Genomic DNA, 17819 nt, shown 5'->3' on the forward strand with positions numbered 1-17819 from the left:
TCATACCATGACCGATTGGTATTTATGCCAGGAATGCAAGGGTGGTTTAGCATTTGAAAATTAATCAATGTAATACACCCCATTAAAGAGGGGGAAAAATCACATGATAATCTATCTAGATGCAGAAAAAGCATTTGACAAAATCCAACACTCTTTCATTATGAAAACACTCAAACCAGTAATATCAGAGAAGTCCTTCAATCTGATAAAGGGCATCTTTGAAACAAACACAGAGCTAACATCATCCTTACTAGAGGAAGATTGATGCTTTCCCCCTAAGATCAAGAATAAGAGAAGGGGGCTTCCCTGGTGGCATAGTGGTTGAGAGTCCGCCTGCTGATGCAGGGGACACGGGTTTGTGCCCCGATCCATGAAGATCCCACATGCAGCGGAGTGGCTGGGCCTGTGAGCCATGGCTGCTGAGGCTGTGTGTCCGGAGTCTGTGCTCCACAGCAGTGAGGGGCCCGCGTACCGCAAAAAAAAAAAAAAAGAATAAGAGAAGGGACATGACTCTTTTTGAATTTTTTTACAATAGCCAGGACATGGAAGCAACCTAAGTGTCCATCAACAGATGAATGGATAAAGAATATGTGGCACATATATACAATAGAATATTACTCAGCCATAAAAAGAAATGAAATTGAGTTATTTGTAGTGAGGTGGATGGAACTAGAGTCTGTCATGCAGAGTGAAGTAAGTCAGAAAGAGAAAAACAAATACTGTATGCTAACACATATATATGGAATCTAAAAAAAAAAAAAAAAAGGTTCTGAAGAACCTAGGGGCAGGACAGGAATAAAGACTCAGAGTAGAGAATGGACTTGAGGACATGGGGAAGGGGAAGGGGAAGCTGAGACAAAGTGAGAGAGTGGCATTGACATATATACACTACCAAATGTAAAATAGATAGCTAGTGGGAAGCAGCCGCATAGCACAGGGAGATCAGCTCTGTGCTTTGTGACCACCTAGAGGGGTGGGATAGGGAGGGTAGGAGGGAGAAGCAAGAGGGAGGGGATATGGGGATATATGTATATGTATAGCTGATTCACTTTGTTATACAGCAGCAACTAACACAACAATGTAAAGCAATTATACTCCAATAAAGATGTTAAAAAGAATAAGAGAAGGATTTTTGCTTTCAGCACTTGTATTCAATATTTTACTGGCGGTTCTAGCCAGGAAAATTTCTAGAAAGATAAAAAAATAAAGATATCTGAGTGGAAATAAAGAAATAAAACTGTCCTTATTCACAGATCATTTGTAGAAAATTTCAAACACACACACAAACACACACACACACAATTATTAGAACCAATAAACAAGTTTAGCAAAGTCACAAGATCAAAGTACAAAATCAATTGTATTTCTCTATACCAGAAATGAACCATCAACAATTGAAATTTAGAAAATGTTTCCATTCATAATAGTATCAAAAAGAATAAAGTTAAAATAAATTTAACAAAAGAATTAGGAGATTTATAAACTGAAATCTATAAAACGTTGTTGAGAAAACTAAAGAAAGAAAATTAAAGAAAAATTAAAGAAACTAAATAAATTGAGAGGCATAGCAAACAGATTGGGAAACTCAGTACTGTCAACAGGCTATTCTTCCAAATTGATCTGTAAATTCATTGCAATTCTGATCAAATTCCAGTAGGCTTATTTTGGTAGAAATTGACAAATTGGTGTTAAAATTTACATGGAAATACAAATGGCCTAAAATAGCCAAAACAATTTGGAAAAATAACAAATTTGGAGGACTGATACTACCTGATTTCAAAACTTATTTCCACTTCAAAAGACACCAATAAGAAAATCAAAGACAAACCACAGACTGGGAGAAAATATTTGCAAATTATACATCTGATAAAGGTCTTAAAACCATGACATATAACTCTTTAACTCAATAGTAAGTCAACCAACTCAATTAAAACACAGGCAAAAGATTTTAGATATTTTGGTGAAAGACTTTTGGTGGAGGATATGAAGGATATAAATGAATGGGTAGTAAACACATGAAAAAATTATTAACATCATTAGTCATTAGGGAAATGCAGATTAATACTACAGTGAAATACCAGTAAACTCAAACCAGAATAGCTATAATCAAAAAGACAGACAATACCAAGTGTTGGCAGGGATGAAGAGAAATTGGAACTTGTGCATTGCTGATGGGATTGTAAAATGGTAAACCCACTTGAGAAAACATTTTGACAGTTTCTTTAAAAGGTAGACATGGAGACTTCCCTGGTGGTCCGGTGGTTAAGACTCTGTGCTTCCACTGTGGGGGGTGTGGGTTTGATCCCTGGTTGGGGAACTAAGATCCCACACGCAGTGTGGTGCGGCCAAAAAAAAAAAAAACAAAACACAAACAAACAAAAAAGTTAGACATAAATTTACCGTATTACCCAGCAGTAACATGGATAAGAATTTACTCAAGAGAAAACATATGAGCACTCAAAGACAGGATTATGAATGCTTATGACATCATTATTCATGATAGTGCTAAACTGGAAAAGATCAAAATGTCCATCAACTTGTAAATGAATAAATATCATGTGGTATATCCATACAATGGGATTCTGTTTAACAAAAGAAGAACAAACTGCTGACACATGCTACTACGTGGATAAACTTCCAAACATTATTCTAAGTGAAAAAAACTAAGCTAAAAAGATTACATATTGTTTGATTCTATTTATATGAAATTCTAGAAAAGGCAAATTTATAGAGACAATAATCAGAATAGCAGTTGCCTGGGGTGAAAATAAGGATGAACTGTAAATAGGCATAAGGGTACTTTTTGAGGTGATGAGAATGTTCTAAAACTAGACTGTCATGCATAGAGAGCAGACTTGTGGTTCCAAGAGGGAGGGGTTTGGGGGAGACATGCGGTGGGAGGTTTGGGTTAGTAAAGTATTATATATAGAATGGATAAACAACAAGGTCCTACTGTGCAGCACAGAGAACTATATTCAATATCCTATGATAAACCATGATGGAAAAGAATATTAAAAAAGAATGTAGGACTTCCCTGGCAGTCCTGTGCTTAAGACTCCACACTTCCACTGCAGGGGGCTCGGGTTCGATCCCTGGTCAGGGAACTAAGGTTCTGCATGCCGCACAGCGTGGCCAAAAAATAAAAAAAAATAAAAATATAATGTATATATATGTATAACTGAATCACTTTGCTGTACAGCAGAAATTAACACAACATTGTAAATCAACTATACTTTAATAAAAAAAGACTTCTTTGAATCTAAAGACCAAAGCAATCAGGTGTTTTGAAGATAATGATGATAATAAAAATTCTGGGCCAAACAAACAAACAAACAAAAAAACTAGATTGTCATGAATATTGCAGAAGTCTAAATTTTCTAAAATTATGGAATTATACACTTACTCTGAGTGGGTTTTATGGCATGTAATTATACTCAATAAAGCCTTTTAAAAACCACAACAGATTATTAATTCTCACAGTTCTTTGCATTGACTGGTCTCAGCTGGGAGATTCTCACTTGAGGGCTGTCATGTAATTGCAGTCAGATATTGGCAAGGGTGACAGTCATCCAAAGGATTGATTGGACTGAGTTTCCAAGATGTCTCATGTGTCTGCTGGCTATTGACCAGTCCATTTAAATATGACCTCTCTCTGGTCTTCTTCCAACATTTTGGCTGGAGGCCAAAAGAGGAGGCTATGAAAGCTGCCAGTCCAGTTAATGGCTCAACCCAGACCAGACAAAGTTGTCATTTCTGTCATAGTCTGTTAATCAGAGCAGTCATGTGGCCTGTCCAGATTCCAGGGGGTTGGGAAATAAATGCTCTCTTGATGGAGCAATAAGAATACATTTCAAAAGAATGCATGTGGGATAAGAGATAGTACTGTGGACATCTTTGGAGAAAAAATTGCTATATTTATTTCATCTGTTTTTCTTATTATCTGTAAGATATAGTTATTAGGAATTTAGATCATTAAAAAGTAAATCATGTACTTCAAATGTCAACAAGTTTTGGATTGACAGCTATTTTAGAACATAATTGTAGTTAGTGCCTTAACTTACCAAGAACAGTTGAATAATCTGAATTTTTTAATTTTCTTAAAGTGTGTTCATTTGGAAACATTTGAAAAGTAATATTTTCCAAAGGGTAATACTTCCTGATCATGATCAGTTAATGATTTTTTAGTATATTCAGTGTGTTAGGTTCAGATTTGACTGACAGTTATTGATCAACTATTATGTGTACCATCTAGTAAAATAGGTGTTATTATCCACATTCTACAGGGGGAAAAGCTTGCCATTATTAAGTACAAAAATCAGGATTTAAACCTAGTTCTTCTGAAAGAACATCTATATGTGTATAACTGAGTCACTTTGCTGTACAGCAGAGATTGGCACAGCATTGTAAATCAGATAGACTTCAATAGAAATAAATAAATCAATCAACCAACCAACCAGCCTAGTTCTTCTGAAAGTCAACTCGAATGAGTACTCTTAAAAACACTTTTACTTTAAAAAATCCCTACATATTGAAAAATAAATAAATCCTAGGTCTGTGGCTTGATGAATTTTCATACATCTAATATACATATGTAGTCAGCACCCAGATCAACAAACAAAATATTACCAGCACCTCCTCTCATGCCCCACTTCCAGGAATCTCCCCCAAAGATAATGTTTATCCTGTCTTTCAATACTCATGTGTGTCAATTTTGATATGTTTTTGAACTTTTCACAAAGAGAATTGCAGAGTATATACCTTTGTGTCTGGCTTCCTTCACTTGACATTGTATTTTTAAAAATCATCCATATTGGTGCATGTGATTGTAGTTTCTTCTGTTTGCTCTGTAGTGTTCAATTGTGTGAATACACTACAGTTTGTTTATTCTACTGTTGATGTGTTTGGGGAAAGTTTCCTGGTTAGCATATTACAAATAGAATGAGTATGAATATTCTTTTGCATATGAGTGAATGAAATGTAGCTACCAATGTTGCTTCCCTTTTCCATGTAATTTGGGAAAAAGAGTATTATTAATCACATTGGTAGAGAAATAACTCACAATTCATAACATTGTTCTAATTTTTAGATGTGCCTTAATCTCATCCATAATTATGAGTTTAGAATTTTCATGTCCAAAACTCAAACAATTTCAGGTATTAGAAGTAGTTTACATGAAATTGGTTTTAAAAAAATTTCCTACTAAAAAAAAAAAAAAAAAAATTTCCTACTGAGAGGGACTGACATTTTCTCACTTTTATAATGAATTTCCACTCTCTCTTTCATCCATGAGTAGCTATATCAGGTGAAATATTGCCTGAGCACAAGGTACCTGGGCCAACTGGTCCAGCAAGATACAACTTAACTGTGTCATTAATTTAGATTGAAGGCCAGTATGGTTCGATTTATCTGAATACTTTTTACAAATTTTTCTTATAAAACTGTTCATATAGGACATGTTTTATTCTTGTTTATTACTTTAAATACTTTTTGAAAGGTGATGAAGACAATACCGTTTTCTCAAAAGCATCATTCAACCTCACGGAAGCTCAACAAGAAGTGGAAACAGAGAACAGAGACTGCAGAAAATTACTTTGGGAAGGTGATAATCACCTAAAAGAAGAGGCACAGAATGAAGAGCAACCAAATGTAAAAGATAAATTTTCAATATGATTATGTAAAGGTGAAATATATTATTAGTTAGTACTAAGCTTATTATTTTTGCCCAGAACAAGGTTTTTAATATAATGATTTAAAAAATTTTTTTACTGAAAAGTCACTATTAACACCTGAAAATAGAGTTTCTTTAAATAAATGAGGAGTTTGGGATTAACATATACATACTACTATATATAAAATAAACAACCAGGACCTACAATATAGCACAGGAAATGCTACTCAATATCCTGTAATAACCTATATGGGAAAAGAATCTGAAAAAGGATATATGTATATGTATAACTGAATCACTTTGCTGTACACCTGAAACTAACACAACAGTGTAAATCAACTATACCCCAATTAAAAACAAAAAAAAGAAAGAAAACCTTCGGTTAAAAATAATTACTTTTAAACTCATCATCCTAGAATAACTAAGTGTGTTCATTTTAAAATGGACACATTTATTTGGTTGTATAGTCAATATATTACTTTCTACGCTGATTTTTTTTCATTGTATGTGTTAAAATATGAAAAAATAAAGTATGTGCATAGTCATTAAAAACAATGAAAATAACCTACTTATAATTGTAGGGGTTTTTTTGTTCTTAATATTGTTTTTGTTCTTAAAGTTCAAAATCTAAGCTTTTTAGGAAAAAAAAATCCATCCATTTCTTTTGGGAAGTTATCCTAGTAATAAATGTCAGTTTAAGTTTCTGTCTATTATCCTTTGATACCTGTAACTTCCAAAATGAAAATAATGGATTTTAGATTTGTGTAGTGTTTTGGAAATATAATAGTTTTATTTATAAAAGTAGTGTAAAGACCAATAAGTCTTTTGATACCTAGAAGACATGTTTATATTTGTCTGAAGATAACATTCTACAAAGAGAATTAATAGGAAGTACAGTTTATATTTGAGAATAACCATTATAGAAAATAATATTGACCATTTTTATAGTGTTCATTTATAAGTGTTCTCATTTAGCTATGGATTTAACAATATTTATAAAAAGTAAGGTTAAGTTGGTTTGTTTTTTTTTTTTTTCCCCTACATGTACAGATTGAACAAGAAGCATCACGGGACCTGATTTTAATAGAAGATTATGACTCATTAATAGAAAATATGAGTAACTGGAATTTTCAAATTTTTGAACTTGTAGAAAACATGGGAGAGAAATCAGGAAGGATCCTCAGTCAGGTTTGTTTCAAACCCCTACTGCTTTATTATAAGTTACTTTTTTCTTGAATCTTTATAAAAAGCAAAATCTAAAGATGTATAATATTGGTTTAGGTACAAGTTCAACATTGTTCATTGAATTATTTTTTTTCACAAATGAAATTTTCAGTAGAAAATTTGAAAAGAGAAACCTGGATATATAAACCCATATATATATAAACAAATATATTATTATGTATATAAAGTATTTCATAATTATATATATATTTATATGAAAAGTAGTTTATTTGCCCATAATAATGGGATTTAATTTACACTAAAGAAGTAATAAAGATTTACTTTTTATTAAATCTTGAGGTTGAAAAGGACATGAAAAGTGATCTAGTTCTTTGGACTGAAACTTACGCTTCGTCGTTTTCACCGGTCCTCCCTGTGCTTTACCCAAGGCCAAATGGTCCATTTCATGCTAGAACCATGGAAAAATATTTCCATTTTACCTCCCAGACTCAAAGTTCTTCCTGGTGGGTCCACACAGCAGCATCAGATTAACCTTCCTGAAATACTACTCTCATTAACTCCAAAGCATCTTATTTATGAAATGTGAGAACATAAAGATAAATTATGTGGAGGACACACAATTTATCACATTGAATTCTTTAGGGACAGAAATGTGATAAATATATTGTTCTGACTTCTTTTAACACCTAGGACTAGAATAGAATACAATTCATATGCCTTTCAATAAATTGTGAATGAAAAGCTAAAGGGAAGAGTGGAAAAATTTCAAAACTGGGACATGATATTATAATCATTCTTTGGTTTTCAAGGGCTTTAGGGCAGTATCTTCCTTTTTCATATTTCGGAAAGAATTCACTATAGGGAAGTTTTTAATAAGTTACTTAAGTTAAAGGCATATACATGGTTAACTTTCCCAAATGCAAATCACAAAAACATACTCAACTAGAAATAGAAATTCCGATTTTTAAAGCGAACTTTCTTTTCATTAACATGTAGGTTATGTATACCCTATTTCAAGACACTGGCTTATTGGAGATATTTAAAATTCCTACTCTACAATTCATGAACTACTTTCGTGCATTAGAAAATGGTTATCGAGACATTCCTTGTAAGTATTAAAATATATGATTTAAGTTGAAATAATACTGGTTTGAAATTCTTTATAAATTCCCTTCAGATAGTCCCTTAAACACTTTTAAAATTGCATGTTTGGAAAAGTTGGAAGATAGTAATTTAAAAAGAAAATCTACATCCTCCTACCCAGAGTTAACTGACTACTGTTAACATTTTGGTAAGGGACTTCCTTGGAGGATTGGTGGTTAATACTCCATGCTCCCAATGCACCGGGTGTGGTTTCAATGCCCCGTCAGGGAACTAAGATCCCACAGGCCATGCGGTGCAGCCAAAAAATTAAAAACAAAACCCAAAAAAACCCACTTTGGTATATATCCTTCAAGACCTTTTCTTATACGTACTTATTTTTTATGAAGTGAATCGTAATACCTATTTATAATCTGCTTTTTCATGAAATATAGTATACATCTTTCTATGTTAACAATTATTCATATGAGTACCTTTTCAAATGTTTGGTAATTTTAAGTCATGAGTTTCATAAATTTCTTTACTTTAAAATGTTTAAAATTTATCCATAGAATCGTTTTTTAACTGTGTCCTGATTTGTGGAATAATTTTGTTTTTTGGCCACATGGCTTGTGGGATCTTAGTTCCCCGACCAGGGATTGACCTTGGTCCTCGGCAGTGAGAGCAAGGAGTTCTAACCACTGGACCGCCAGGGAATTCCCTGTGGAATAATTTTTAATGGCTACTTGATTTTATGATACAATAGAATTTTAATTTTATATTAGGAAAAGGTACAATTTTATGTGTTGATCATTCTACAGTTTACCTCCAGGTGGACACGCTTTTGGGAAATATAGAGAGAGCAAATTATTCTTAAATTGGCCTCATAAATAATGGTGATGCTTAATAATTTAATGTGTGTTATATGTACTATAATTACCACTTACAAAGTAGGCATTTTGAAAAGTGGCTGAATTTTATAAATGGAATAAAGTGATATTTTAAGGTGGACTTCAAGGGCAGGGGGATTGAAAAAAGAAAGCCATGGTGGGGAGTTTTCACGGTCACCTCCAATTAGGATATATTGGTTAAGACAAGAGTCTCTGGGGAATTCCCCGGCAGTCCATTGGTTAGGACTCTGTGTTTCCACTGCAGGGGGCACAGGTTTGATCCCTGGTCAGGGAACGAAGATCCCACGCACCCACGTGCCGTGCTGAGCAGCCAAAAAAAACAAAGTCACTGGGACCTAACTTTTCTAAATTTTAGGTTCCAAATTTATAAATGGGAATAACAATAGTACCTACCCCATAGGTAGTGATAATAATGTAAAGCACATATCAAAATTCATGGCACATAGTAAATGGTCAATAAAAGGTCATGATTGTATTAATAATAAGCTCCTAGTGGGTTGACATCATATCTATAATCTAAACATTCAGTATTGTATCATTTGCTAATGCTACATGGAAGGTACACATTAAATATTTGTTGAAACATCAGCTGTGACTATAATCATTAGATTCACAAAGGTTATCTCATTTAATCTTTGTTGAAAAGGTTGTATTATCTACCTTTTACAGGTGAGAAGTAAAAATTCAGAAGGATCTTTTCCAAGATCATAAATCTGGAAATAGCAAAACTGGGTTTCACTTGTAGGTCTTGCCTTTTCACATAGTGGTATTTCAGTAAACCAGTGTTTTACTGATCATATACTACACGTCAGACACTATTCTGGATGTTTATATAAAGGTATATGCCTTTTAACATGTAATCCTTATAGCAGGCCTGAGAGAGTTATTTCTTATCTGGCGAGGTGGCTGTCCAAGTATCCAGAATTTTTAACTGTTCTATGTGCCTTTGTGCAGAAATTGTTTTGTTTGCAAACATGGGTCTCCATAACCGAGACACTATTTGCATATTTTTAAGTTAAATTTTTTTTTTTACATCTTTATTGGAGTATAATTACTTTACAATGGTGTGTTAGTTTCTGCTTTATAACAAAGTGAATCAGTTATACATATACGTATGTTCCCATATCTCTTCCCTCTTGCGTCTCCCTCCCTCCCACCCTCCCTATCCCACCCTCCCTATCCCACCCCTCTAGGTGGTCACAAAACACCGAACTGATCTCCCTGTGCTATGCGGCTGCTTCCCACTAGCTATCTATTTTACGTTTGGTAGTGTATATATGTCCATGCCACTCTCTCACTTTGTCACAGCTTACTCTTCCCCCTCCCCATATCCTCAAGTCCATTCTCTAGTAGGTCTGTGTCTTTATTCCTGTTTTACCCCTAGGTTCTTCATGACATTTTTTTTTTCTTAAATTCCATATATATGTGTTAGCATACGGTATTTGTCTTTCTCTTTCTGACTTACTTCACTCTGTATGACAGAATCTAGGTCTATCCACCTCATTACAAATAGCTCAATTTCATTTCTTTTTATGGCTGAGTAATATTCCATTGTATATATGTGCCACATCTTCTTTATCCATTCATCCGATGATGGACACTTAGGTTGTTTCCATCTCCTGGCTATTGTAAATAGAGCTGCAATGAACATTTTGGTACATGACTCTTTTTGAATTATGGTTTTCTCAGGGTATATGCCCAGTAGTGGGATTGCTGGGTCTTATGGTAGTTCTATTTGTAGTTTTTTTAAGGAATTTTAAAAGTCACAAAAAGCAACTGTAGGGATTTCCCTGGCACTTTCACTGCAGGGACCCACCCTAGTTTGGGAACTAAGATCCCACAAGCCTCGCAGACTGGCCAGAAAAAAAAAAAAGCAACCTTAAGTAAATTAGCCCTGGTAATGCTGCCTTTTCTTTGACCCCTCTAATATGTTTTCATAGTATATGTGAAAGTTTTTAAAAGAAAGCTTTTTAACACATCAATAAACTTTTACAAAATAAGATGAAACAAAAACATAATTGTTGGAAATTATTCTAAGCCATATATTTTATTTATGAGGATACAGTATGACTAGAAAGTACTTTTTAAAATGTCCTATGTTAAAAATAACAGAATGATCATTTTTATAAAACATTTTGGTGACTTTAGATCACAATCGTATACATGCCACAGATGTCCTACATGCTGTTTGGTATCTGACAACACGGCCAATTCCTGGTTTACAGCAGATCCACAATGATCATGGAGCGGGAAATGAAACAGGTACTTCCTTCTATAAATCTTTCCTTTAATTATTTGATTAGGAATAATAAATCATACTATCTCATTTCATTATCTCTGTTCTCTTAAAAGTTTTATTAAGTAAACTTTGGTATATATAAAGGACTATGTAAATTTTGAAGAATAATGACATGCAAATTAGGAAACCCACTACCCGTCTTAAAAGTGAGGTTAAGATTCAGTACTACTCAACCTACCATGTTTCTTTTCTGTGTCCCACAGTGCTGCCTTCTTCACTGAGGTAGCCAGTATCCTGAATATTATGATAATCATTTATTTGCTTTTCTTTCAATTCTTAGTTTTTTTGTTTTAGGTGTATCATGTAAATTTAAAATATATGACATTCCTAACAAAAGTGGACATGTTTAAAATCTTCATATAAGTATTTAAATAATAATATTAAAGAACTTGTTAACATTCAAATTTTGTTTCCTCATAAATGTAACTATTTATACAAATATAATGAATTATAACATTCATGGCTCTCTCATTCTAGTTTATAAAAGAGGGGAGACGGGAATTACCTGGTGGTCTAGTGGTTAGGATCCGGCACTTTCACTGCTGTGGCCTGGGTTCAATCCCTGGTGAGGGAACTGAGATCCCAGAAGCTGTGTGGCCAAAATTTTTAAAAATTAAAAAAAAAGAGGAGAAATGCTCCAATAAAATACACACATGCACACACACACACACACACACACACAAATCAGGACAGAATTTACGTAGTTACAAATGCCTGAGAAATATTACCATACTAATCAGTGTAAATGTGATATAGTCTTAGCCACTGCTTTACATTCTTTGGTGGTTTAAAGTACTGCCATTGTTTGATGGATTTGCCTTATGTCACTGGTTCATTTTTGTCTGCCATCCATACTCTTTTGTAGAGCTCTTCCTTCCTTCCAGTAGTTCCGTGCTTCCATCAGAGATCATTTTCTTCAGCCTTTTTGTTTGCAGATGTATTTTTTTAAATTTTTATTTATTTATTTATTTTGGCTGCATTGGGTCTTCATTGCTGCACGCTGGCTTCCTCTTGTTGGGGCAAGCAGGGGCTACTCTTTGTTGTGGTGCACGGGCTTCTCATTGCAGTGGCTTCTCTTGTTGCGGAGCACAGGCTCTAACCGTGCGGGCTTCAGCAGTTGTGGCACGTGGGCTCAGTAGTTGCGGCTCGCGGGCTCTAGAGCGCAGGCTCGGTAGTTGTGGCGCATGGGCTTAGTTGCTCCACAGCATGTGGGATCTTCCCAGACCAGGGCTCAAACCCGTGTGCCCTGCGTTGGCAGGTGGATTCTTAACCACTGTGCCACCAGGCAAGTCCCTATAGATGTATTTATTTTGTCTTAGAATAATGTTTTCTTATTTCAGCACGTTTGTAGATACCTCTGGGTTCATCTTCTGACTTCTATAGTTTCTGTTGACAAATCAGCCATAAGTCTTTTTTCTCCTTGAAAGTATTATGTCCCTTTTCTCTTTGCTATTGGTTTTTAACATTTTGACTATGATGCACTCAGATGATATTCTTTGTATTCATCCTATTTGGGGTTCACTGAACTTCTTGAATATATTGATTAATATCTTTTGTTTTCTATCACACTCTTCAAAATTCTTCCAGCCTTCTCCCACTGCCCAATTCCAAAGCTGTTTTCACATTTTTTAGGTATTTGTTACAGCAACACCCTACTTCCGAGTGCCAAAATCTGTATTAGTTTTCTATTGCTGCTGTAACAAATTACCACAGACTTAGTGGCTTAAAACAATACAAATTTGGGGAATTCCATGGCAGTCCAGTGTTTAGGACTCTGCACTCCCAGTGCAGGGGGCATGAGTTCCTACATGCCACATGGTGTGGAATGTTTCCTTGCCCCCTCCAACTTCTGCAAGCCACCTGCATTCCATGGCTCATGGCCCCTTCTTCAAAGACATCAGCGTTGTATCTTCAAGTCTGTCTCAGACCCTGACCTTTTCATCCTTCAAAAGAATTAGCAAAAAGTGGTACAGCTACAATGTTGGTTTTCTGTCCAGAGTACACATTCCTGACAGTGCACCTCCTACTTTTAATATTTTTTGCAGTCTGAACAGGTTGAGAATTTCCCAAATTATCAAGTCCTGGACCCGTTTTGCTTAACAGTTCTCCCTCATTTTTCTCTTGCATTTTATTTCAAACAGTAAGAAACCTGGCTATATATCTTTAATACTTTCCTTGGAAATCTCCTCAGCTAAATATCTAAGGTCATTGTTTACAAGTTTTTTATTCCACATACGCAGCACACAATTCGACTAAGCTTTCTGCTGCTATATTGACAATGATCCTCTTTCCTCTAGTTTCCAATTATGGGTTCCTCTGAGCCCTCACTGGCACTGCCCTTGACAGCAGTTTTCTACCACCAGCCTGTTCAAGATGATTTAAGTATTCCCTAAGGCAATGCCTGTTTTCTCTTCCATGCACTTTACTTCCTCCTGAGTTCTTACTAGCAATGCTATAAGTCCTTATACACAATATTATGGAATCAAGTATGTGTAGAAGACGAAGCTTCCTTTGGGAGACCAAGTAGCTGTTGAAATGTAAAATTGTGGTAGAAACAAAGACTATAAGGACTATGGGATGTGCTGCCTTATTCTGATTGCAATGGAGAATTAATAGAAAAAAAAATGATGACACCAAAAGTATAAGCAACAAAAGCAAAAATAAACAAGTGTGACTACATCGAACTAAAAAGCTTCTACACAGCAAAGGAAACAATTTAAAAAATGAAAATGCAACCCTCAGAATGGGAGAAAATATTTGCAAACCATATACTGGGTAAGGGGTTAATATCCAAAATACATAAAGAACTTGTACAACTCAACCAAAAAACAATCCAATTTTTAAAAATGGGCAGAGAAACAAAATAGACATCCAAATGGCCAACAGGTACATGAAAAGGTACTCAGCCTCACTAATCATCAGGGAAATGTAAATCAAAACCACAATGGGAGGCTTCCCTGGTGGCGCAGTGGTTGAGTCCACTTGCCGATGCAGGGGACGCGGGTTCGTGCCCCGGTCCAGAAAGATCCCACATGCTGCAGAGCGGCTTGGCCCGTGAGCCATGGCCGCTGAGCCTGCGCGTCCAGAGCCTGTGCTCTGCAACGGGAGAGGCCACAACAGTGAGAGGCCCGCGTACTGCCAAAAAAAAAAAACCACAATGGGATATCACCTCACACTTGTTAGAATGGCTGTCATCAAGAAGGCAAGAGGTAAGTCTTGGGCAGGATGTGGATATAAGGGAACACTTGTGCACTGTTGAAGGGAAGGTAAATTGGTTCAGCCACTGTGAACACAGTATGGAGATTTTGATTCCTCAAAAAAATAAAAATAGAACTATCATATGAAGTAGCAATTTCTGGGTATATATCCAAAGGAAATGAAAACAGAAGTTTAAAGAGATATACACACTCCCATGTTTATTGCATCATTATTCACAATAGCCAAGACATGGAAATAACTTGTCTGTCAATGGATGAATGGATAAAGAATGTGTGTGTGTGTGTGTGTGTGTGTGTGTGTATGTGTATACACACACAATGGAATATTATTCAGCCATGAGAAAGAAGGAAATCCTGCCATTTTCAACAACACAGATGGGCTTGAGGGCATTATTATGCTAAATGAAATGTCAGACAAATACTTTACGATATCACTTATGTATGGAATCTAAAAATGTTGAACTTGTAAAAACAGGCCATGAGTGAGGGAATTGGTGATATGTTGTTTAAGGGTACAAACTTGGAACTAGTAGATAAACAAGTTCTGGAGAGCTAACGCACAGCATAATGATTATAGTCAACAGTACTATATTATAAAGCTCAAAGTTGCTGAGAGACTAGATCTTAATTGTTCTCACCACAAAAAAGAAATGATAGTTATGTGGTGTAGTGAGGTGTTAGCTAATGCTCCAGGTGGTAATCATATTGCAGTATACAAATGTATCAAATCAACACCTTGTATACCTTAAATTTACACAGTGCTTTGTGTCAATTATATTTCAATAAAAAAAAAGAAATGAAATGACACGTTTAGAGTTTAAATGAATGGTTAGAGAACCAGATAGCTAAAAGATTCCTTCATTTTTATAGTAGTAGGATCATAACTACTGAAAACATAATCCAAAGTCTGATCCTGAAGTTACCTGAAATACAATTCAAGTTGAGTTCATGGCCTCACTAAGCCTCTTACGTTAGAACTACGGTATCAATTGGGAAAGAAAGGACCCTGATAACTAACTGGAAGGGGAATATTTGAGTAGATTTCAGTAAATCTGATTACCCTGAACCCCTCAAATCTTGCTGTACCTCCCTGCTGAGAAACAATCATTTCTCCTTGTGTTGGTTGCCTGAAGACCTTGTAACTACCTCACCTGAGATTCTTGACTTGTAGGGGAATGTTATTTCACCTCTAAATCCAGTCCCACCACCTCTCATTTCTTTGTGATCCATAATTAAACTCATATCTGCCAGGAGCTAAGTCTGAACACCAGAATAATTTCCTAAATTTATATTGGCAGAAACCTGAGGAACATAAGTGGGAATGGATTTAAAGTGTTACAGCAAGGGAAAGGAAGGTAATGGTTGATCATTCTGAATTTATTGATATAGGTGTACCTATTAGAGATTCTGGATTCAGGGCATTAGCTTGAGTGTTCGGCAGTGGCCCTAACAGTTTGCTCCATTCATTGTCTGAAACCTAGGCATGAAGAGAAATTGAGGTGTCACAACTTCCTGATATACTGTGGAGGAAGGAATTCAAAGGCTTACACTGATAGGATATTGAAATGGATTGGTCATGTAGTCTTCCCACCCATACCTAACCATGTCCCTCAGAAGTGTCCCCCTTCATCAGTGTTGAGAAATACATTGCAACGCTAACTCCTGGCCCACCAATCATAGTAGGGGCTTACGGAATTTAGATGATAAAAGGACTTTCGGCCTGGGTCCATCTCATAGTGGTAGTTCCCTGAACCCGCCCGTTTTTGGAATGCACAGTTGGAATAAACATATTTAGCAACTGGCAGAATCTCTCCATTAATTCCTTGATCTCTGCAGAGAGGACCATCATGGTGGGAGGGGTCAAGTGAAATCTCCTGAAACTGCCTCATTCTAGCAAAATAGTGAACCAAAGCAGTACCTTGTTTCTGGATGGACTGCAAAATTAGTGCCACCATCGAATGCTTAATAAATGCAGGAGTGGTGACTTCCATCACATGCTATTTGACCTGTGGTACTTTAGCTTTTACACAAGATGAATGGATCTTGAAAAATGATGGTGGGTTATTCTAAACTTCATCAGGTGGTGACTCCAGTTGTCACAGCTGTTCCAGATATGAATTTTTGAATAAGTCAACCCCACTCATCCTATTTGGTACACAGCTGTTAATCTGGAGAAATGTGTCTTTTTTTATACCTGTTAGCAAAATCCACAAGAAGACATTTACTTTCTCGTCTGGCAGGCATAGCAGTATACTTTCATCATCCTAGTTCTGGGCTATATCAAGTCTCCCATTCTGTTATAATCTAGCCTAGTCCCATAAGGTATCAAAGTGGTCCAGTATAATGACCAGATAATGCTGAATAGCTCTACTGTGCAAGATGTAACAAATATCCTAGATACCTTGATAAGAGTGCCAGAGGAAGAGAAATGAGAGAACTTGCACAAAAATTCAGAGATTTGCTACCTCAGTGAAGTTATTAGGAATCTGGTGGTCTAGGATATGTTGAGGTATCCTCTCCAAGGTTAGGGACGATTATTTTGAATTCTCTACCTAGAGTGCTCTTTGGATTCTAAAGGCAAATTTACAGTATCTCAGTACTGCTGCTCCAACCCATGAACTGTAAGGCTATGAATTTTATGTGCAACTCAGAGCAGGAGAATCATGTGAAGCAGTTTCAGGGTAGTGTAAGCTGCTTGGACACTTGGCAATATGACCCTCAACACATCCAGCAGTTTTCAGAGTATCTTTGGCAGGTAGGGATCCTCTGTGGAGTTATAGAAGATCACTACAAGGGAATCATAGTATAAATCCTTAGGATTTTGAGGCAGTGCCCATCCTTCTTCCTCGGATAACTGTTCTTTTTGTAAAACAGCTGCTAGATCGTTACTGGGCTCTGATAGAGTTTGAATATTTGACCATGTGCACAAAGTTACCACATGACCTGCCTGTCCTAAACTTGGGCCCTCTGACTCTCCTAAAGTTGGCATGTACAGTATAGCACTCAATCATCAAGAGGAAATATTAAATACAAGGTTAGTTTTGAGCTGCCCCTGAAGGAACAGGAGACTCCAAATATGAACTCAGATTGCTAATACGTTGGCACTCTTCCTTAATCCATGTGGCCTCATGGGGAATTACCCATGACCGGGTGACTGAAGGAGAAAAGACCTGGTTTCTAGATCGTTCTGTCCCATATACCAGTCAGTACCTCCTGAAAGTGGATGACTACAGCTTTATAGACTCTCAAAGGTATCCTTTGAAGGATAAAAAGGGGAAGGTAAATCCAATCAGTAGGCAGAACATCAAGCAGTAAATCTGCTTGTTTATTTGGCCTAGAGAGAGAGATGACCAGGAGAAAGGGTCTACACAGATACATGGCCCGTGGGTAATAGCTTGCTTGGATACTTAGAGTTTTAGAAGGAAAAAGATTGGAAAATTGGTGATAAGGAGTTCTGG

General features: G+C 36.0%; 1 protein-coding gene across 1 annotated transcript in view; it reads left to right on the top strand.

The window, feature by feature from the left end:
- The window catches only part of PDE3B (phosphodiesterase 3B), a 178256-nt gene that overhangs the window by 136353 nt on the left and 24084 nt on the right, over positions 1-17819 (top strand). Inside the window, exons 8-11 of the mRNA XM_019948403.3 lie at positions 5495-5646; positions 6719-6856; positions 7850-7961; positions 10993-11106. Coding sequence (XP_019803962.1) covers positions 5495-5646; positions 6719-6856; positions 7850-7961; positions 10993-11106 — 516 coding nt within the window. The remainder of the gene's footprint in view (positions 1-5494; positions 5647-6718; positions 6857-7849; positions 7962-10992; positions 11107-17819) is intronic.

The sequence above is a fragment of the Tursiops truncatus genome, chromosome 8 (assembly GCF_011762595.2).
Source record: "Tursiops truncatus isolate mTurTru1 chromosome 8, mTurTru1.mat.Y, whole genome shotgun sequence".
Taxonomy (NCBI): domain Eukaryota; kingdom Metazoa; phylum Chordata; class Mammalia; order Artiodactyla; family Delphinidae; genus Tursiops; species Tursiops truncatus.